Genomic DNA, 23,711 nt, shown 5'->3' on the forward strand with positions numbered 1-23,711 from the left:
TCCTCAAGTCCATTCTCAAGTAGGTCTGTGTCTTTATTCCCGTTTTACCCCTAGGTTCTTCATGACATTTTTTTTTTAATTCCGTATATATGTGTTAGCATACGGTATTTGTCTTTCTCTTTCTGACTTACTTCACTCTGTATGACAGACTCTAGGTCTATCCACCTCATTACAAATAGCTCAGTTTCGTTTCTTTTTATGGCTGAGTAATATTCCATTGTATATATGTGCCACATCTTCTTTATCCATTCATCCGATGATGGACACTTAGGTTGCTTCCATATCCTGGCTATTGTAAATAGAGCTGCAGTGAATATTTTGGTACATGACTCTTTTTGAATTATGGTTTTCTCAGGGTATATGCGCAGTAGTGGGATTGCTGGGTCATATGGTATTTCTATTTGTAGTTTTTTAAGGAACCTCCATATTGTTCTCCATAGTGGCTGTACCAATTCACATTCCCACCAGCAGTGCAAGAGTGTTCCCTTTTCTCCACACCCTCTCCAGCATTTATTGTTGATGATGGCCATTCTGACTGGTGTGAGATGATATCTCATTGTAGTTTTGATTTGCATTTCTCTAATGAATAATGATGTTGAGCATTCTTTCATGTGTTTGTTGGAAGTCTGTATATCTTCTTTGGAGAAATGTCTATTTAGGTCTTCTGCCCATTTTTTGATTGGGTTGTTTTTTTTTTTGTTGTTGTTATTGAGCTGCATGAGCTGCTTATAAATTTTGGAGATTAATCCTTTGTCAGTTGCTTCATTTGCAAATATTTTCTCCCATTCTGAGGGTTGTCTTTTGGTCTTGTTTATGGTTTCTTTTGCTGTGCAAAAGCTTTGAAGTTTCATTAGGTCCCATTTGTTTATTTTTGTTTTTATTTCCATTTCTCTAGGAGGTGGGTGAAAAAGGATCTTGCTGTGATTTATGTCATAGAGTGTTCTACCTATGTTTTCCTCTAAGAGTTTTATAATGTCTGGCCTTACATTTAGGTCTTTAATCCATTTTGAGCTTATTTTTGTGTATGGTGTTAGGGAGTGATCTAATCTCATACTTTTACATGTCCCTGTCTAGTTTTCCCAGCACCACTTTTTGAAGAAGCTGTCCTTTCTCCACTGTACATCCTGCCTCCTTTATCAAAGATAAGGTGACCATACGTGCGTGGGTTTATCTCTGGGCTTTCTATCCTGTTCCATTGATCTATTGTTCTGTTTTTGTGCCAGTACCATACTGTCTTGATTACTGTAGCTTTGTAGTATAGTCTGAAGTCAGGGACCCTGATTCCTCCAGCTCCATTTTTCGTTCTCAAGATTGCTTTGGCTATTCGGGGTCTTTTGTGTTTCCATACAAATTGTGAAATTTTTTGTTCTAGTTCTGTGAAAAATGCCAGTGGTAGTTTGATAGGGATTGCATTGAATCTGTAGATTGCTTTGGGTAGTAGAGTCATTTTTGCAATGTTGATTCTTCCAATCAAAGAACATGGTATATCTCTCCATCTATTTGTATCATCTTTAATTTCTTTCATCAGTGTCTTATAATTTTCTGCATACACATCTTTTGTCTCCTTAGGTAAGTTTATTCCTAGATGCTTTATTCTTTTTGTTGCAATGGTAAATGGGAGTGTTTTCTTGATTTCACTTTCAGATTTTTCATCATTAGTGTATAGGAATGCAAGAGGTTTCTGTGCATTAATTTTGTATCCTGCTACTTTACCAAATTCATTGATTAGCTCTAGTAGTTTTCTGGTAGAATCTTTAGGATTCTCTATGTACAGTATCATGTCATCTTCAAACAGTGACAGCTTTACTTCTTCTTTTCTGATTTGGAATCCTTTTATTTCCTTTTCTCCTCTGATTGCCATGGCTAAAACTTCCAATACTATGTTGAATAAGAGTGGTGAGAGTGGGCAACCTTGTCTTGTTCCTGATCTTAGTGGAAATGGTTTCAGTTTTTCACCACTGAGGACGATGTTGGCTGTGGGTTTGTCATATATGACCTTTATTATGTTGAGGTGGATTCCCTCTATGCCTACTTTCTGGAGAGTTTTTATCATAAAAGGATGTTGAATTTTGTCAAATTCACTTTCTGCATCTATTGAGATTATCATATTTTTTTAAACATTTTTATTGGAGTGTAATTGCTTTACAATGGTGTGTTATTTTCTCACATGGTTTTTATCCTTCAATTTGTTAATATGGTGTATCACATTGATTGATTTGCTTATATTGAAGAATCCTGCATTCCTGGTATAAACCACACTTGATCATGGTGTATGATCCTTTTAATGTGCTGTTGGATTCTTTTTGCTAGTATTTTGCTGAGGATTTTTGCGTCTATGTTCATCAGTGATATTGGCCTGTAGTTTTCTTTTTTTGTGACATCATTGTCTGGTTTTGATATCAGGATGATGTTGGCCTTGTAGAATGAGTTTGGGAATGTTCCTCTCTCTGCTATATTTTGGAAGAGTTTGAGAATGTTAGGTGTTACCTCTTCTCTAAATGTCTGATAAAATTCACCTGTGAAGCCATCTGTTCCTGGGCTTCTGTTTTTGGAAGATTTTTAATCACAGTTTCAAGTTCAGTGCTTGTGATTGGTCTTGTTATATTTTCTATTTCTTCCTGGTTCAGTCTCTGAAGGTTGTGCTTTTCTAATAATTTGTCCATTTCTTCCAGGTTGTCCATTTATTTGGCATATATTTGCTTGTGGTAATCTCTCATGATCCTTTGTATTTGTGCAGTGTCAGTTACTACTTCTTTTTCATTTCTAATTCTGTTGATTTAAGTATTCTCCCTTTTTTCTTGATGTGTTTGGCTAATGGTTTATCAAGTTTGTTTATCCTCTCAGAGAAGAAGCTTTTAGTTTTATTGATCTTTGCTATTTTTTCTTTGTTTCTATTTCATTTATTTCTGATTTGATCTTTATGATTTCTTTCTTTGTGCTAACTTTGGGGGGATTTTTGTTCTTCTTTCTCCAATTGCTTTAGGTGTAAGGTTAGGTTGTTTATTTGAGATTTTTCTTGTTTCTTGAAGTAGAATTGTATTCCTATAAACCTCCCTCTTAGAACTGCTTTTGCTGCATCCTATAGGTTTTGGGTCATCATGTTTTCATTGTTGTTTGTTTCTAGGTATTTTTTGATTTCCTCTTTGATTTCTTCAGTGATCTGTTGGTTATTTAGTAGCATATTATTTAGCCTCCATGTGTTTGTAGTTTTTACAGTTTTTTTTCCTTTAATCAACATCTAGTCTCATAGTGTTGTGGTTGGAAAAGGTAGTTGGTACGATTTCAGTTTTCTTAAATTTATCAAGGCTTGATTAGACCCAAGATATGATCTATCCTGGAGAATGTTCCGTGAGCACTTGAGTAGAAAGTGTATTCTGTTGTTTTTCGGTGGAATGTTCTATAAATATCAATTAAGCCCATCTTGTTTAATGTGTCATTTAAAGCTTGTGTTTCCTTATTTATTTTCCTTTTGGATGATCTGTCCATTGGTGAAAGTGGGGTGTTAAAGTCCCCTACTATTATTGTGTTACTGTCAATTTCCTCTTTTATGGCTGTTAGCATTTGCCTTATGTATTGAGGTGCTCCTATGTTGGGTGCATAAATATTTACAGTTGTTATATCTTCTTCTTGGATTGATCCCTTTATCATTGTGTAGTGTTCTTCTTTGTCTTTTGTTATAGTCTTTCCTTTAAATCTACTTTGTCTGATATGAGAATTGCTACTCCAGCTTTCTTTTGATTTCAGTTTGCATGGAATATATTTTTACATCCCCTCTCTTTCATTCTATATGTGTCCCTAGGTCAGAAGTGGGTCTCTTGTAGTCAACATATATACGGGTCTTGTTTTTGTATCCATTCAGCCAGTCTGTGTCTTTGGTTGGAGCATTTAATCCATTTACATTTAAGGTAATTATTAATATGTACATTCCTATTACCATTTTCTTAATTGTTTTAGGTTTGTTTTTGTAGGTATTTTCCTCCTCTTGTGTTTCCTGCCGAGAGAAGTTCCTTTAGCATTTGTTGTAAAGCTGCTCTGGTGTTGCTCAATTCTCTTCACTTTTGCTTATCTCTAAAGATTTTAATTTCTCCATCGAATCTGAATAAGATCTTTGCTGGGTAGAGTAACCTTGGTTGTAGGTTTTTCCCTTTCATCACTTTAAATATGTCCTGCCACTCCCCTCTGGTTTGCAGAGTTTCTGCTGAAAGATCAGCTCTTAACCTTATGGGGATTCCCTTGTATGTTATTAGTTGCTTTTCCCTTACTGCTTTTTTTTTTTTTTTTTTTTTTCTTTTTCTTTTTGCGGTATGTGGGCCTCTCACTGTTGTGGCCTCTCCCGTTGTGGAGCACAGGCTCCGGATGCGCAGGCCCAGCGGCCATGGCTCACAGGCCCAGCCGCTCCGCAGCATATGGGATCCTCCCAGACCGGGGCACGAACCCGTATCCCCTGCATCGGCAGGCGGACTCTTAACCACTTGCGCCACCAGGGAGGCCCCGCCCTTACTGCTTTTAATATTTTTTCTTTGTATTTAATTTTTGATAGTTTGATTAATATGTGTCTTGACATGTTTCTCCTTGGATTTATCCTGTATGGGACTCTCTGTGCTTGCATGACTTGATTGACTATTTCCTTTCCCATGTTAGGGAAGTTTTCAACTATAATCTCTTCAAATATATTCTCAGACCCTTTCTTTTTCTCTTCTTCTTCTGGGAACCCTATAATTCAAATGTTGGTGCATTTAATATTGTCCCAGAGGTCTCTGAGACTCTCCTCAATTCTTTTCATTCTTTTTTCTTTATTCTGCTCTGTGGTAGTTATTTCCACTATTTTATCATCCAGGTCACTTATCCGTTTTTCTGCCTCAGTTATTCGGCTATTGATTCCTTCTAGAGAATTTTTAATTTCATTTATTGTGTTGTTCATCATTGCTTGTTTGCTCTTTAGTTCTTCTAGGTCCTTGTTAAATGTTCCTTTTATTTTTTCCATTCTATTTCCAAGTATTTGGATCATCTTTACTATCATTACTCTGAATTCTTTTTCAGGTAGACTGCTTATTTCCTCTTCATTTGTTTGGTCTAGAGGGTTTTTATCTTGCTCCTTCATCTGCTGCATATTTCTCTGTCTTCTCATTTTGTTTAACTGTGTTTGGGGTCTCCTTTTCACAGGTTACAGGTTCGTAGTTCCTGTTGTTTTTGGTATCTGCCCCCAGTGAGTGAGGTTGGTTCAGTGGCTTGTGTAGGCTTGGTGGAGAGGACTGGTGCCTGTGTTCTGGTGGGTGGGGCTGGATGTTTTCTTTCTGGTTGGCAGGCCCATGTCTGGTGATGTGTTTTGTGGTGTCTGTGAACTTATTATGATTTTAGGCAGCCTCTTTACTAATGGGTGGGGTTGTGTTCCTGTCTTGCTATTTGATTGGCATGGGGACTCCATCACTGGAGCTTGCTGGCTGTTTGGTGGAGCTGGGTCTTAGTGTGGAGACAGAGGTCTGTGGGAGAGCTGTCACTGATTACTATTACATGGGGCCAGCAGGTCTCTGGTGGTCCAATGTCCTGAACTCGGCTCTCCCACATCAGAGTCTCAGCCCTGACCCCAGGCTGGAGCACCAAGTTCCTGTCAGCCACATGGATATTTTACATGGTCTTTCTCCACCCAGGGACTCAGCCAGGATTTTAGGCAATGGGTTCTGAGTCCAAAAAGTGCCTCTCTTTGGGAGCTTGCAGAACATGACATAGGAGAGGATTCAGTATTTTCTTGGAGTTGGATTTGCTTTCTTATACTTCTCCCATTGCCCCAAAAAATCCTCCCCTGAGTAGCTGCTGCTCCTTTATTCTTAACTCCTCAATTGAACACACCCTAAGGATAAGTCTTAATGACAAATACAAGATGTTGGTAATAATTACTAGGTTTCCTGCTTATTTATCCTTTTGCAAATACTGTTGCCTTAGTCTCTGAGCATGTTTTATCAAGTATGTTAAAAATGGTTTTTATTCTCTAACATAATGGATTGGTGACTCTGTGTAGCTTCTTGCACTTCCAAACATGGGGAATCTGTGTCAGATTTGGGCCTGTGCTACTTTATTCTATCTCTGCCCAGTTTTAGAGAACCCTTAATCCACATGAGTGAATCTAGGCACAAACCCTCAGCCAGCTGCTTGGTACCATAAGGCTATACATTCACTTTGATTTTTGTTGGTCTTGCCTATGGAGATACTTGATCATGGTCTCTAATCATATGCAATGCATATTTTTACAGATATGTCATGTGACTAAAATGTTCAGTTTAGAATATATCTATCTTTAAGCATGTAACATAAAGTTTAGGTGGTAATGGAGTCAATATTGTGTTCCAAATACACAGCCCTGAAAATGAATACACTGGAATTGAGCCACTAGGCAAATTGAAAATACTAATGAAGGCAAGGGAACACCAGCATATTCATGAAAGAAATGTGTTCAGTTTATTCTGACATTTATGACTAAAAGGATACATAGGAAGAGGGAGCTAAAACACAGTAGATAATATAAGTATTTATTTTATATTAAGAAATTTCTAAATGCAAAACTTTACAGTAAGAAACTGGTTATTTTATATATGATCATCTTTTTTTAATGAAAGGAATCATTGTAGGAGAGCAGATAAATTTGCAGGCAAATATTGAAGGCTAGCAATAGCAAAAACCATTGCATTATGTTGAAAAGTAAAATGAAATGCTAACTTGGTTGATGGTGGAGTAGGACTATTATAATGAACATTTATTTTGAATTTCTTTTTGTAGAATAAAAGACTATATCAATTGTAACTATTGCTGTCTTTGGTGTCCAACCAGTTCATGCTGTCTTCTTCTTTCAGCAGCAATTCGAGTTGCAGAGTTGCACGTTGTTATTTAAATGAGTGACTAGATCTTGACATGTAATACATTTCCCATTGCTGAAGTGGTTACAAAATCAAGTGCTTCCAGTGATTATATCGTTATCATGTTTTATTTAATACATATTAAATTCAGGCACTCTTCTAAGCATTTAACATAGTTTTACTCATTTAATTATCATATGGTAATTGAATAATTGTATGCTGCTTCAAAACTTTAAAAAATAAAAGAAAATTTATAATTTATATTGTTCTGTGCTATTTTCTTTATTAGTGCTATTACCAATTTAAACATTTATTACCTTTCCTATTATGCACACTAACGTGGCTTAAAACTTCATTCTTCCTGTAATAAATGTTCTTTTCATTTTTCTGTTTTTTAAAAAATTGTTTGCCTATCCCATATTTTGGATTATTTTCTTCAGTAAAAGAATCCAAGAATTTGCTAAAAAGATTTCAACTACAGACAAATCATTCTGTTCTTTTTTCTTCACCTTACAAAACGTTCATGCAATATTAACAGTCAACTACATTCATTTCTAAGTAGTAATGCCAATGATAAATGCTTTAATGCTTTCTTTATGATTCTGGTATTTCCCATTTTGTTGAAATACAAATGTGAAATTTTTCAGGTTTAGCAGAATTAGGTACCCTGTGTGATCCTTTACGGAGCTGCTCTATTAGTGAAGAAAATGGACTCAGTGCTGCCTTTACCATAGCCCACGAGCTTGGGCATGTGTAAGTACCTTCTGTCACCTCAGTAATGTGCCTTCTCTATACCATTGCACAAATGTCTAAAATTCCATCTTCAATTGAGTAATTAGCACCTTTATATCTTTATAAAGTATTAGTAGTGTAATTTTCACCCCTGAAATTCTAACTCTGGCTCTTTTGTGATCTATGTTAGGTCAGACAGGCTGCACAGATCAACAGACTAAGCAAAGAACTAGAGCTTGGGAATTCTTTTATTTCATTTACTGTATTGGATTACATGACAAGCACTTCTGGCCTCTATCCCTTGTTATCCTATACATGACCAGGTACTGTGCTCTACCATCTTATGGGAGGGCCTGCAGGGGCCCCTGGTTCTGGGGAACTCCCCAAAAGATTTGTAGTACCAATTCTTTTCTTGCTTTTATAGCTCAGAGTCCCAGCAGAAGATGTGGCCTGTGGGAATTTCTTAATTACTAAAAGATTTTTTAAAAAATTTCCTCCTAGTTCCATAGTTTTTTTTTTTTTTAATTTGAGATTCTCCTATCTGTTCCTGCATTATTAAAAATTCTACTGGGGTTTTATGCTCTAAGAATGTGGAGGCTGTGATTTCCCATGATACCCTTGGGGCTCCCAGAGAAAATCAGAAACCCCTCTGAAACTCATCCCCTGAAAAATGATCCCAAATGTACCCCCAGTACTCCTTTGATTTCTTGGTTATCTGCTAATAAGGAATTGAGGCTAGAGTTGCCTCTCTTGACTACATTTTCTTTTCCTGGTCATGGCTTAATGTCATTAGAGTATTCAGCTGGAATAATTTCAAGTGGAGATCATTTTTATTAAACTAGTGCCTCTTCAGTTCCCTTTAGCATGGTTATATCTCATGACCATCCACAAGATGCACACTCAGATTTTTATATTGTTTGTTGAAGTGGGGGCAGATCAGGAACCTACCTGAGGTACATGATGCATTGCAACATCTGGAAAGCACTGATTTCTGGTTACTACTGGTGCTAACTAGGAGAAGAGTGTTTTTGCAGAGGGTACCATCTTAGACATTTATTTTCTTCCTGAGAAACTCTTTAGGTGTCTTTAGAATATAGGTAAGTAGTTTAATTAAAATACTGATTTATGTACAAATTTCGACAGGCAAGGATCTGAATCAAGTGGTTTCTTCTAAATGTGAGTTTTTACTGGGGTCCTCAAAAGAATGTGTAGGATTTGTTGCTGACCAGCTAATCATTTAATATCATTGCTCTTGTTGTGAAGATTTGGTTGCCCTTTAGGAATATTTTTATTATTCCAGTTCAATCAAATCATCACTTATTGATTATAAACCAGAAAGAGCACTTAAACTGTTTCATATGAAACAGACAGAAAATATAGAATGATACGAAATTAAAGAAGTGGTTTTTTGTTTGTTTTTTTGTGTGTTTTTTGTTTTTTTTTGATACTGTAGTGATAGTCAATGGTCTGGAATTTAGTGTGGTAGAGCCTTCACCTAATCTTTCCACACACATCTCCTAGGGTATGTGTGTTGGAAACTACAGTTATTTTTATGTTAATGCTAAGTCTATATTGTGATGAAGTGAGCCAGAATCCAAATATTTTGATTGTTTAAATTCAAATACCAAATCAACAGACTGTGCTACTGATCAAAGTTATAATCTACTGTTTCTTAGACATCATGTGCTTCTAAACATGAAGGTAACCCTAGCATTACAATACTTTATGGAGAGATCAAGAGTGCAAATCCTGATGTAATCAGATTTATCTGCATTTTAGATTATACTTTAAATATAAGAGATCTGTTTCTAATGTTGTATACATATTTTAATGTTCTTTTTTAAGTGTTTATTTTTATTTTTAGATTTAATGTTCCACACGATGATAGTTTTAAATGTAAGGAAACTGGAATTAAACATCAGTATCATGTAATGGCTCCAACTTTAAATTACCACACAAGTCCTTGGACCTGGTCAAGATGTAGTCAGAAATATATCACTGAATTCCTAGAGTAAGTGATTTTGTGTTCCTTTAGTTAAATAATTGAACTTTTATTAGATTATGAAATTTGAAACTTGTATGTTCTTTTAGAGTGGTTCAATCTCTGTTGAGTTTTTTATTGTTTAAGCTTACTTTCACTGTACAAATGGATGTTTAAAAACAAGAGAAGAATTTTATATTTCATTCTTAACTAATATTTTTGGTGTGCGGGGGGTCAGTTCAGATCTAGCTATGATGATTTTTTTTTATTTGGGCTCTCTGTTATGGGAAAAACTTCTTTTAGGGGGAGACTTAATGGGAATCAAAGCTTCCTTGTGTGTGTTTGAATTTTTTCAGAAGCTACTAGGTATTAGTTTAAGAGGAGTTTAGCTCAAGTTTGAGGTGCCCTTGAAGGGCAGAGAATAGCTAAAGTCAAACTATGAATATTACAAATAGTTCTCTGAAGGGATATGGAATCTCTAGGTTTACCTGTTCTTTGGAGGCTCTTCCCAGCTCTGAAGACAGGAGGCAGATCCAGATTGTTCTTGCCTTGCCTCTTCAACTCCTACCAGGTTTCTCTGCTTCCCAACTTCTTATCCAAATGGTGTTTCTATCCTACTTACTGAAACTTGTTCAAAAGGCAAGGCCAAGCTCTTATAAACACAATACTGTTTGATTTTTTTCTACTACATATTCTAATCACCAATTTGTGCAGTTTTATTTACCTACCTTTACAAGAACTATAGGAATAAATGAACCATGTTTTGGAATATATGTGTATAAATATATCCCTTAATTATAATCAGCAGTGATTATTTATCCTTGTATGGGAACTTGATTTGAAAGCACAATACACAGTTGCTGTTCTATACGTGATTGCATATAGCTTTGTTCAATTGCTGACTGAGGTATTGATTAAAAATACCAGTGGGGGGCTTCCCTGGTGGCGCAGTGGTTGAGAATCTGCCTGCCGATGCAGGGGAAGTGGGTTCGTGCCCCGGTCCGGGAAAATCCCACATGCTGCGGAGCAGCTGGGCCCATGAGCCATGGCCGCTGAGCTTGCGCGTCTGGAGCCTGTGCTCCGCAACGTGAGAGGCCTGCCTACTGCTTAAAAAACAAAACAAAAACAAACAAACAAACAAAAAACAGTGGGTGTGATTATTTTTGGAAGGGGGTAATATGATTCTAGCCAATGGGTATTTTAAAAATTACATGTTTATTTTTGGGACAAAATTTAATATGCCCTCTAGCCATAAAAAATCCCCCCCAAGATATTTCTTCTAATTATTTCAATTGAATAAATTGCTGCTTTTAACCCAATTAGAATGGCTGAACTTTTTCACAAAGTTTTCTGCAGACTATCTATTGTGTGACAAACTAGGAATAGCAAATACACATTTTCACCACTATCTACCACTTTTCTAACTCCTTAAAGATGTTATATCATATACTTTAATAGCAATTTGCAAGGTAGACACTACCACTCTCAATTTACAGATGAGGAAACTTAGGCTCAGGGAGACTAAATAACTTGTTCACACCATGCATTCTGGGAAGTGATGAGACCCAAATGCAAACTCCCAAAGCTGACATTATTGACTCTGATTTACATTCTTTTCCTAAAAAACCCCTTTGAGATGGAGACCACATAACAGTTTTGGAAATTCCTTTGTTTTGTTGTCACTTAGAGCTATCAATGTACTTTCTCAGATGATCTGAAAACTTTACTTTTTACATTTTGACAATTTGGACATTAGATATAAGGCATTGCTATTGGATAGCAAAGCAGACAAAAAGTGTAGTGTGATCAAAATAGGAATGTATGTTTCAAACATGATATTGTGATGAATTTTTGTTTGTTATTCTTTTTTAAAAATGTGTACCTTTAAGGCAGTTGTGGGGATCAAATGAGAACAAACACGTAAAATGTCCTTTATAAACTGAGGTTTTCATACTGACTTTCATGTGAGTTGGTTTTTAAATTATGAAAAAATACCGATAGTCTCTTTGAAAGTGCAGAGCTATAGAAAATGTGATAAAGAATATTATACTGAAATGCATCCATATGTATTCACAGTACTTTGTTTTCTGTCATTGTTACAGTACTGGTCATGGGGAATGCCTCCTTGACAAACCAAATGGAAGAATATACGATCTGTCTTCACAACTTCCTGGATCAGTGTATGACGTAAACAAGCAATGTGAACTTATGTTTGGTCCTGGATCACAAGTGTGTCCCTATTTGGTAAGAAAAATTATGTCCTTTTGTTTGAAAACTACCATAAAGTTGTAGTTTGACTACATTTTGAAATGTACATTTATTCTCTTGGACAGACAGTGTGCTGAATATATCTTAAAAAATTTTAAGTATTAGAAAAATTTAGTGTTTGTCAGGAAAAGGTTTAAAAAAGTATCCCCAGTCAGAAAACAAGTCACAGAGAGGTTACTGAAAATTAAAAACATTCAAATAGTTATTTTCAAATGATGTTGTTTTGTGGGTGGAAGAAGAAAATATAAGTGTTTTGATAATGAATTGTATTAAAGGCCCCAGGAATCTCAGAGACTACATTTTAATTTAAACAGATTTGAATCCAAAGGAATGAAATTTGGGTCTTGTTGTTTAGTTTTCATTAAACCATTACTCTATAATTTATTTTGAGGATTTTTCATAGGTTAGATGCTTTAAGTTTCCACCGAAATAGCTGAGTTAACATTTTTACTGACTCTATAACCAAGATTTTACCTTATTTTGAGGGTAAATCAAATTTAGGATTTAGTTTGAATAAACGTCGCTACTTTGGTGAATCCATGCCTTACTTTTCCAAGCAGAATACTCATTCCATTTTCTTCATTCCTGTATAAAACTTTGCCAAATTGCTTACTATACTACTAGATTGTGAGTATCATTGGACCAGGAATCCAGCCTTATTTATTCATTTAAGTATCCCCAGAGTGCAGTTCAGGGTCTGCCACATAATAGGCACCAGAAAATAAATGCTTACTGCATGTTGAATGAATGAATAAATGAATGTGTGAATGAATGAAGGAATGTATAGATAAATGAATGAATGAAAGTTACTTAACAGTGAGCACAGGGACATACAAAGCATGTTCCGTACAGTGAATATTATTCCTAAAATCTTAAATTTATAATTACAAATTTTATAAGCTTTTAAACATCTACTTTGGAGGGGGAAAGATTTACCTTAATTTTTTGTTACAAAAGATACATTTCTTTCCTACCTGACTTAGGTACTGAATGAACTTTGAATTTAAATTCAGAAACAGAAAAGGATTATCTTGGGTATAACTCCTGTGAGCCTCTGTGAATTTTCATATCTTGTGAAAACTTCAGAACTCTTTGTTCAAAAGTTGAAAGTATGCATTATATTCACAAAATAGGAAACCAGTATACATTATACAATATTTCTATGCACATTATTCTTACATTCCACTGTTGGATCAAAAGGGACTTTTGGAAACTCCTTGTGAATAACATTTAACAACAAAAAGTCCTTTAGAAAAATGTCTTGCAAAGAGTGAAAAATGTCTCACATAATTTTGAATATTTCTACTCCAAGACATCTCTTCGGTGTTTGATGATAATCCAAAAGTTTTTAAAAATGAAATGTTGCCATTTTATGTGTTTAGAGGAAAATCGATGACTAGGACTGATTTAGCAGAGATTTTTTTACTAATTATTTCCCACTCTGACCATGAAACCAGGAAGTACCTAGAATCAGCTTATAAACCAATGAATGATACTGAATTGATTCCATGCTTACAGTGTTATTTTCACTCTTGCTTGCCTGCCTTTTCTTACTCTGCAGAAACAATGCAGGCGTCTCTGGTGCACGAGTGCAGAAGGAGTTCACAAGGGCTGTCGCACTCAACACATGCCACTGGCAGATGGAACAAACTGTGGTCCTGGGATGGTAGGTTTTCTCGAAGGGTGAGTCTTGTATCAAGAGATTATCCAAGGATGCGATTGCTCTGCGTTTCAGCATTCTTCCTTTTCGCTGTCAACTTTTGTTCTGCTAGTTGAATTAATGTTTTTGCCATATTTGTTTGATGTAGTATGTTGTCAAGTGAATTAAAATTTTAATTTTACCCTTTATTTCAAGATCTAGCAGATGGATATTATAGTTATATAATAACATGGATATTTAGTTATCTAAGCATATTATAGTCTTGTTATTAAAAATGAGTCTAGCCATAGATATTACAGCAAATCCCCCAAATTCAAGGATGTTACCATTGTATACATTTTATCCTAAAAATTCAGATAAGTATAATTGAAAGTTTTAAGTGGCTTCTTCAGATCTTTATTGGTGTTAATGTTTAAAATACATTGTACTGCAAGATAAACTGCCTACCATACTACATCTTTGCCATTCTAGCATCAGTCATGAACTTATCTAAATCTGCCAACATGATGTCAAGTGATAGGTTTCACCAAAATAATGAAATATGGTATATTACATTGATTGGTTTGCAGATATTGAACGATTGAATCCTTGGGATAAATCCCACTTGATCAAGGTGTATGATCCTCTTAATGTATTGTTGAATTCGGTTTGCTAATATTTTGTTGAAGATTTTTGCACCTATGTTCATCAGTGATACTGGTCTGTAATTTTCTTTTTTTGTGATATCTTTGTCTGGTTTTGGTATCAGTGTGATGCTGGCCTTGTAAAATGAATTCAGAAGCATTTCTTCCTCTGTAATTTTTTGGAATAGTGTGAGAAGAATAAGTGTTAACTCTTCTCTAAATGTTTGGTAGAATTCACTTGTGAAGCCCTCTGGCCCTCGACTTTCATTAGTTGGGAGTTTTTAAATTACTGATTCAATTTCATTACTAGTGAACTTCATGAACTGGTGTTTTTATATTTTCTTTTTCTTCCTGGGATTTAGTCTTGAGAGATTGTATATTTCTAGGAATTTGTCCATTTCTTCTAGGTTGTCCATTTTATTGGCATATAATCATTTATAGTAATTTCTTAGGATCCCTTGTGTTTCTGTGGTGTCAGTTGTAGCTTCTCCTATTTCATTTCTGATTTTATTGATTTTAGCCCTTTCCCTTTTTTTTCTTGATGGGTTTGAATAAATCAATTTTGTTTATCTTTTCAAAGAACCAGCTCTTAGTTTCATTGATCTTTTCTATTATTTTTTTGTAACTATTTTTTAAATTTCTTCTCTGGCCTTTATGATTTCTTTCCTTCTACTAGCATTGAGTTTTGTTTGTTCTTTTTACCCTAGTTCCTTTAGGTATAAGGTTAAGTTGTTTACTTGAGATTTTTCTTGTTTCCTGAGGTAGGCTTTTGTCACTACAAACATTCCCCTTAGAACTGCATTTGCTACGTTCCATAGATTTTGGATTGTTGTGTTTTTATTTTCATTTGTCTCTAGGTATTTTTTATTTCTTCAGTGACCCATTGGTTGTTTTGTAGCATGTTGTTTAGCCTCCACATGTTTGTGTCTTTTACAATATTTTTCTTCTAGTTGATTTCAGGTCTCATAGGATTGTGGTCAGAAAAGATGCTTGATATGATTTCAGTCATCTTGGTCTTGTTGGTTGCCAGGTTCTGCCTTGTGCGGAGGCTGCTGGCCACTTGCGGATATGGCTGGGTCCTGATGCTAGCTCACTAGTGGGTGGGGCTGGATCCCAGGACAGCTGGCTGTGAAACCATGGTGCTGCCCAGGGATGGTGTCCGTGGGGTCCAGGGAGTCCAGGCACTGGTACCTGCCCATTAGTGGGTGAATCTGGTCCCAGGGCTAGTGGTGGCCCATGGTGGGTGGAGCGGGGTTCTGGGGCCTCTAACTGTGGGGCCTGGGGGTCCTAGAGCTGGTGAGTTTGCTGGTAGGTGGGCTAAGGCTCAGGAAGTCCCAGGGCTAGTGCTGGTCCACTGGTGTGCTGAATCTGGTCCAGGACCATGGCTGCAGGTCCCTATTCGTCCCAGAGTCCATGTAGGCCAGCAGGTGGAGGGGCCAGGGCCCAGGGGGTACCAGGGCTGATTCCTGCCCCCTGGTGGGTAGAGCTGTGTCTGATGGCTGGCTGCAAGTCTCTGGGGATCTAGGGGCTGGGCATTCCAGGACTGGTGCCAGCAGGCTGGTGAGTGGGGCCAGGTCCTGATGCTAATAAGCTAGCAGGAGGATTAAAAATGGTGCTTGCCAGTACCAGTGTCCTTGTGGTAGGATGAGCTACCTGAAATGTCTTCTGTCAGAGTCTGTGTTTCCAGGGTGAGTCCCAGTTGCTTTCTCCCTCTCTGGGAGGCTCTCCAAGACCAGCAAGTGGGTCTGACCCAGGCTTCTTTCAAATTCCTGCTTCTTCCCTGGGTCTTGGAGCATATGAGATTTTTTTGTGTGCCTTTTTAAGAGTGGAGTCTCTGTTTCCTACAGCCCTCTGGCTCTCCTGCAAGTAAGCCTTGCTGGCCTTCAAAGCCAGACATTGTGGGGCTCGTCTGCCCAGTGTAGGACTCCCAGTCTGAGGAGCCTGATGTGGGTTTTGAACCTCTGGGTGCTTGGGGAGAACCTCTGCAATTGTAATTATCCTCTCGATTGTGGGTTGCCTACCCAGGGGTGTGGGTCTTAACTACACTATGTTCTTTCCTACCCATCTCGTTGTGGTTCCTTCTTTATATCTGTAGTTATAGATCTTTTCTGCTCGTCTTCATGTCATTCTCATTGATAGTTGCTCTGTAAATAGTTGCAATTTTTGTGTGCCCATGGGAGGAGGTGAGCTCAGGGTCTACCATCTTTGCCCCATCTCCTGTGTGTTATTGATTTTAAGTAAATGAAACTATACAGTATACTCTGTCTTGGCAAGGAGCGAGTGGGTCAAACTGCTTTTTCTCGACATAATGTTTTGGAGTTTCATTCAAATTGTTGTGTGCATCAGTACTTCATTCCTTTATGTTGCAGTGTAATTCAGCTGCACCATAATTTGTTTATCATTTTCCTGTTGATGGATATTTGGGTCATTACCAGTTTTTGGCTTTTATGAATAAAGCTGCTGTGAGCATCCTTGTATAAGTCTTCTTGTGGACATATGTTTGCATTTCTCTTGAGTAAATACCTAGAGTAGAATTTCCGGGTCATAGGGTAGGTGTGTGTTTAACTTCATAAGAAAGCACCAAACAATTTTCCAAAATATGTGAACCATTTTAGACTTACCAAGCAATGTAAATATGAAAGTTTGAGTCGCTTTGCATTCCTTGCCAATTTTTGGTAGTGTTAGCCTTAACAAAATTTTAGCCATGCTAGCTGGGTGCAAAATAGAATTTCATTGTGATTTTAACTTGCCTTATCCTGATTATTATCAATTTTGAGCATCTTTTCATTTGCTTATTAGCCACTTAAATATTCCCCCAGTGATATGGTATGGAGGGCATGGGTTTGCTGGAATTCAGGTAAATATGATGAGATACTGAAACCTACTATAAAGCCCATGTAGATTAAAGGTAGAGGTGGCATTTGGGATAAAATGTGGATCATGATAGGTATAAATTCCCTTTTTAAAAAAAATCTATTAAAAACAGTGAGCCCCTATGCATTAGCCATTTTCAGTATTAAATGGACCTGTTATTAAAGGAAAATTTAAACAAATATCCTATAATTTGGCCTTAACACTCTTCTCTAGTTCCTTTATCTTGTGACTATCTTATGTGTGAGATGTCTGTTAAATGCTTTTGGTAGTGAATCTATTTGCATGAAGACATGCTGAACCCATCTGATGATGAGTTAATTTTACTACATGGTGAATAGTATAACATTCTTTTTCATGCTTTGATCTCTTAGAAATACATAAATAAATAAGGAACAAGCAAGGAATCTTTAAATGTTTCTGGAAGATGCCCACAAAATTTATATGCCCATAGTATATTCTATTCTGAAAGTTTGTTTTTGTTCACTTTTATAATGGCTTTCTCATATTGAATGATTTGTTCCAATGGAGGGCACAAAGCATTTTTTTCTGCTAATAATCTTGGTTATAGGATTACTTCATTCAACAAAAATGTATCAAGGACCTAAAAACATGCCAGATACTATTCTAGGCACTCAGGATACATCAGTGAACAAAAGAGAAAAGATCCTTGTCCCCCCTGGAGCTTGTATTCTAATGAAGACTGGAGTATTATGAACAATATAATAGTACCATGAATGAGAGAAATAGAGCAGAAAAAAGATTGAAGTTGTATGGTAGGAGAGGGCAGATTGCATTTTAAACTATGGTGGTCAAGGTCGATCTTATGGGAAGTTGCCTAATGAGCTGTTTTAAAGGAAATGTGGGAGTTAGCTTTGAGGACATCCCAGGGGAGTGAGCTCCAGGAAAAGGGAATGGCCAAACTCTGGAGTACTGCTGGAGTATTCAAGGAAGAGCAAGGAAGACATTTTGGCTGGAGTGGAGTGAAGAGAGAGAGAGAGAGAGAGAGATGTATGGGAAGTTACTGGAAGAACTTGCAGGCCATTGTGAGAACGTTGTATTACTCAAAGTGAGATAATTGAAGAATTTGAGCAGAGGAGTCACCTAATTTGACTTAATTTTTAAACTAAGTTAAAGGATTATGACCATTCTGACAACTGTTGAGGCTAAACTGTAAGGGCCAAGAGTAGAAACAGAGGAGATGTACTCAGGGAGCTGTTGAAATAATGGAGATGAGAGATGCTGGTGGCTCAAACCAGGTGATGATTAAAAGTCAACTTTGTGTATGGTTTTGAAGGAATTAGAGCATTTGCTAATGTGTTAGATATGGAATGTTAGAGGAAGAAGAGGTACGATGACTAGGTTTTTAGCTGATCAACTGAGCTAATTCAGCAGATTTTGAGGGGCCAGGGCAAGAGTTCAGTGTTGGTGCGCTATAGTTGAAGTGGCTATTAGACATTCAAATGAAGATGAGGAAGCAGCTGTCTATAGAGTCTGGAGTTCCGGAGAGAGATCTGGACTGAGAATGACTGTCGATAAAGAAGAATAAAGGACTACAATCTGAGTCTGGGGACATTAAGAGGTCAAAAAGAAGAAGAAATAGCGAAAGAAACTGCAAAAGAGAAATCATTAAAGAGAAAAGAAAACCAAGAGTGTGCCAAGCCCTGGAAACCAAGAGAAGAAAAAATGTATCAAAGAAGAATGATCAGCTCTGTCACATACTGTGTCACATAACTCAATGAAGGCAGAGACTGAGAACTGGTCATTCGTCATGGTGTCCTGGAGGCCATTGGTGATGTTCACATGAGCACATTCATGGATGGTGGAATGATGAGAGAGAATAGACAGAGAGAGTTAGACAACAAACGTAGACAACTCTTTCAAGGAAAAACAGGTCAATAACTGGTGAAGAAAACGAGATCTAAGAAAAGTTCATTGTTGTTGTTGTTAAAGTGGGAGAAACAAGAGTATGTTTGGAAGTTAAAGAGCATGAGTGGAGTGCTTCTCAAACTATCTCTCATAAAGGACCAGTCTTCTCTTTTAAACAGTTCTGGTCATTTATAAACATACTCTTGCACAAAATGATAAAAATGAATGAAAAAAGACATACAAAGTGTAAGCCAGTTTTTCTCTGTGGAAAACAAAATGGTGGTTCTTCAAAAAGATTAAAAATAGAAATAGATGACCCAACGCAAACACTTCTGGGTATATATCCAAAAGAATTGAAAACATGGTCTCTGAGAGATATTCACACATCCATATTCAGAGTTGCATTATTCACAATAGCCAAGAGATGGGAGCAACACAAGTGTCCATCAGCGGATGAATGGATAATGAAAATGTGATATATACCTACAATGCAGTATTATTCAGTCTTCAAAGGAAGGAAGTTCTGACACATGCTACAACATGGATTAACCTTGAGGACATTATGCTAAGTGAAATAAGCCCATCCTAGAAAGACAAATACTGTGTGATTTCAATTATGTGAGATATACAGAGCAGTCCCATTCATAGAAACAGAGTAGAATGGTGGTTGCCAGGGACTGGGAGGAGGGGAGGATGGGGAGTTACTTTTTAATGGGTCCAGAGTTTCAGTTTGGAGAAGAGTTCTGTTTATAGATGGCGATGGTTGCGCAACAATGTGCACGTTCTTTATCCCACTGAACTGTACACTTGAAAATGGTTGAGAGTAAATTTTGTTATGTATATTTTATCACAGTTAAAAATAGAACAAATGTAAGCTAATTTTAATATTATTAACTTTACTCTTAACTTCTGTATACCTCTTCTCCCTACTGACAGTGACTAGTTCAAAGACTGGCATCCGTGCATGGACCATGTTTTGATTAGCTTTCATGTAGTAGTGACTGGAGCAGTGATGATGTAGGAGAGATGGGAGAATTGCTGGAGTGGTGTTTGGAGTAGCGAGAAGAGATGAGATGAGGTGCACAGTGGAGGGACTGACTTTGGATTTTTCATGTATACTAATTGGCAGGAAGGTTGAGTACTGGGTACAGATGCTTTTGCATGGGTAGAAGGGATGGTGGGAGATTTTGGGCAGATTCTTTTGTACATTTCTACTTTCTTAATGAAAGCAAGGAATGAAGTGATCTTTGAGACTTTGAATGAGATAGAGCAGAAAGTTAGCTTAAGGCATGGGAGAGTGATAGATATCTTTGCATAAAAAATAGAAGAATGGACAAATACCATATTAACAAATATTTGTTTGCTTATTTTTCAAAAATATTTTTCATTATACTGTTTAAGTTTTCCCCATATGTGTAGGTCTTCCCTCTCCAATGAGACTCTAGATCTCATAGGCAAGGTAAATTTCCTATTCATTTTTGCATTCTGTCGATCTTTTTACAGTCACTCAGTAGATACTCAGGAAATATTCACAAAGTGGTGTCATGTGTAATCTCATTTCTGAATTGATAAAATTTTGCTTAAAATTGTATACCTTTTTTTCTACTGATCTTTGTGCTATAGTAATTATTACTACGATGTCCTAATTAGATAATGCATGAATCATTTCTTTTTGTTTTATTTTTATAGCATTGCCACCATGGGCTATGTGTAAACAAAGAAATGGACACACGTCCTGTAGATGGCGATTGGGGACCGTGGGGACCTTACAGTTCTTGTTCAAGAACATGTGGAGGTGGAATCAAAAGCACAACCAGGCTCTGTAATCGGCCCGAGTATGTCTTTTTTATGTCACTGTAAATTAAGATTATCTCAAGGCACCAGAAAGTAAACATCAGTTTCATTCACTTCTAAAACTGGAGGTCAGTCTGTAAGTTTCTGAGATTCAGAAAACTTCTGGAGTGCTTTAAGCCATGTTACTTTATATCTTGGTAGATTCAGACCTTAAACAAAAAAGTAAATTAAAATAGTCTTGAGAATTTGAATCAAGACCAAGCCATTTTCTTTCTTTTTTGATTTGGTGTAAATTTGAGAAATAGTTGTCAATAATGATGGTAATATAATGGCGGTTTTACTTTTACTGTGCTTCTATTGAAAGATCCTGGCCCCTTTCGACTATGTTTTGACTTTCCTGGATAAAATATGTAGTTTTGTTACCATATTTTTACTGTTTGGTATAATCTGTCATGTCATATTTTCTCTCTTCTTTTCATGTTATAGATGCTTCATTGTCTTTAGTTTGAATAAGAACTGAAGCATAGGTCCTGCTCACCAAACTATTTAAAAGAACTTAGGGATTCCATAAAAATTTAAAAATAATGTTTCTGTTGTTATATGTTATATATATGAAGACTTTTTAATGCAGAAATGTGACATACTTTGAATAAAATCCGACTTAGTTTATTTGAATTTTTGAAAAGCTAAGTTATGCTGAAAGTCTTCATATTAAAAGAAAAACACGGACAAAAGAGTTTTTAGGTTCCAGCATAAGTTGATATAGAGGTAGATGGCTATAGATTGATACCATGAAACTCTTTGAACTGAGTGATAAGTAGGATATACACGACAAAGGGGCATATATACTTCTTTTAAAATTTAACATGTTATCATCTTCCTTTCTGATCACCTTTGGCTCACTCTATGTGTCCCCACACCTCCAAAATGAAGAAACCCTTTTTTGAGGTTTTAAAACAAATCCCCATCATTAGTTAGCTCCTTGTTAGTTAATCTAGTCTTGAATAAGACATCATTTCTGCCCTCCAGACCACAGTGTCCATGTTAAAATGTATTTTCTACAGTTCATTAACCACAGAATTGCTTCACAACCATATTACATACTTCTGTTAAAAACGAAAAGTGTGAGTGGGACATCAGTGGTTTTCCAGATTCTGGAAAGGAATGGAAGAGTTTTAGAAGTAAATGGCAGAAATAATCTTGTACTGATGTGCTTTACAATGTAATGAATTTGACTAGGCCAAGAAACGGAGGAAAGTACTGTGTGGGCCGCAGGATGAAATTTCGATCATGTAACACTGATTCATGTCCAAAAGGCAAGCAGGACTTTCGTGAGAAGCAGTGCTCTGATTTTGATGGTAAACATTTCAACATCCATGGTCTGTCCCCTAATGTGAGGTGGCTTCCAAAGTATAGTGGGAGTAAGTAATTAGAATTTTTTTTAATGTAAAAATTTTTGAGACATAGGAACACATAGCTGTGTTATCGTACACCCAGAATTTGACTTTTTCTTACAGTTGCCATGAAAGATCGTTGTAAACTGTATTGTCGGGTAGCTGGAACCACTAACTTCTACCAGTTGAAGGACAGGGTTGCTGATGGTACTCCTTGTGGAACTGAAACAAATGACATCTGTGTTCAAGGTCTGTGTCGGGTAAGTAAACTTACTACATTTAAAATGACTTTCAGAGTACTATTTTCCTTCTATAACTCTAACCAAATATTGCTTCTATGACTTCAGATACGTTCTTGCGAATTCAGTGCAGCATCCTTGGTTGCTACTGGGCTGCCTATTACTGGGCCATTCTCCGTCATTAGGAGTGCCTCATGAAGCAGTAGGATGAGTTTGCTGATTTTGTTTTGCTTATGGCACTTAAAATCAAGATGAAAGATGAGGTCAGCTTCCTAAAAAGATAGAACATATTAGGACCCAAGGGTTGTAGAGTCCTTTTGCTGCTTCGAACGTGACCCTTCTGTGGTGACATTTTTCCCCTCAGTGTTAGAAGCAGTGACATCCTCCCTCCCTCTCTCCATTCTCTTACTTCTTACATACATTCAGCAAACTTTTACTGAATACCTGCTAGATGCAACATTCCATTCTAGTCACCAAGATGAAAGAATGGAACAGAGCACCTACCTCCAATGTGGACACAGATTTGTGGGGGAGATAGGCACACATACAATTAGAATGCAGTGCTATGGGCTCATCTGCAAGGTGGCATGGGGACGATGTAGGAGGAGTGTCTTGTTCTGTGGGGAAGTGGGTAAAGGATTTGGGGAATGCTCTTGGAGGGTGAGTCTGGAGCTAATTATCAGGGTAAGTAGGTTTAGAAAGGTGAAGAAGTAAGGGGCCAGGGTTGGAGGTAGCTACCAGCTGATGGTTACTGTATGAAAATTTTTCCTGAAGTCCTTGAAAATACAAGGATTTAGAGTTAAGCAAGAGATGCGATTCGATTTGTATGTCAGAATCTTCAGGATGTACTGGGTTTTTAGGAAATTGGAGTTAGGTAGGCCATTTAGCAGTATTCTAGGTGAGAACAGATGAGCCCCTGAATCAAAGCATGCAAATTGCAGATGATGTTCTTAAAAATGGATGGTGAGTTTGAGAACTAGGATAATGAATGTTGTCTAAAGAATACAAATGTCATCTTGTGAACTCATTCCTTTCATTAAGTGGAACCTAATAGGACCAATTTCTTCTCCCTATAACCAAACATCTATTACCAGTTACCTAGGTGGGAAAGGCCTTACACCCAAAGGGCTAATGAGATGTTCAGAGAAACCTAAATTACACTTTGGGAATAGATTAAATACTAGAAAAAGGGTACTTGGTGGCCTTAAAAACTTGTTTTATTTAAATTAACAGCAGAAAGTAAGATACCATGAAAAAATATGACAAGTGTCTGAGCATAAAGATGCATGTTACTTTCAGAAAATATCTAGATGAAATTTTCATTTTGGAAATATTTGCCTTGTGAATAAAAAGTCATGAGGCTTATGAATTTTTCTTACTTTCCTGATCACTAAATTTAAAGGAATATTCCAAAGAACTAAACGTTACTGCA

At 36.8% G+C, this 23,711-nt stretch overlaps 1 protein-coding gene across 1 annotated transcript in view; it reads left to right on the top strand.

The window, feature by feature from the left end:
- Nucleotides 1-23,711, top strand: part of ADAMTS20 (ADAM metallopeptidase with thrombospondin type 1 motif 20) — a 190,306-nt gene that overhangs the window by 71,675 nt on the left and 94,920 nt on the right. The window contains exons 8-14 of the mRNA XM_060111904.1: nt 7,496-7,601; nt 9,445-9,591; nt 11,664-11,805; nt 13,391-13,495; nt 20,542-20,687; nt 21,886-22,067; nt 22,164-22,300. Coding sequence (XP_059967887.1) covers nt 7,496-7,601; nt 9,445-9,591; nt 11,664-11,805; nt 13,391-13,495; nt 20,542-20,687; nt 21,886-22,067; nt 22,164-22,300 — 965 coding nt within the window. The remainder of the gene's footprint in view (nt 1-7,495; nt 7,602-9,444; nt 9,592-11,663; nt 11,806-13,390; nt 13,496-20,541; nt 20,688-21,885; nt 22,068-22,163; nt 22,301-23,711) is intronic.

This window comes from Mesoplodon densirostris, chromosome 11 (genome assembly GCF_025265405.1).
Source record: "Mesoplodon densirostris isolate mMesDen1 chromosome 11, mMesDen1 primary haplotype, whole genome shotgun sequence".
Classification (NCBI taxonomy): Eukaryota; Metazoa; Chordata; class Mammalia; order Artiodactyla; family Ziphiidae; genus Mesoplodon; species Mesoplodon densirostris.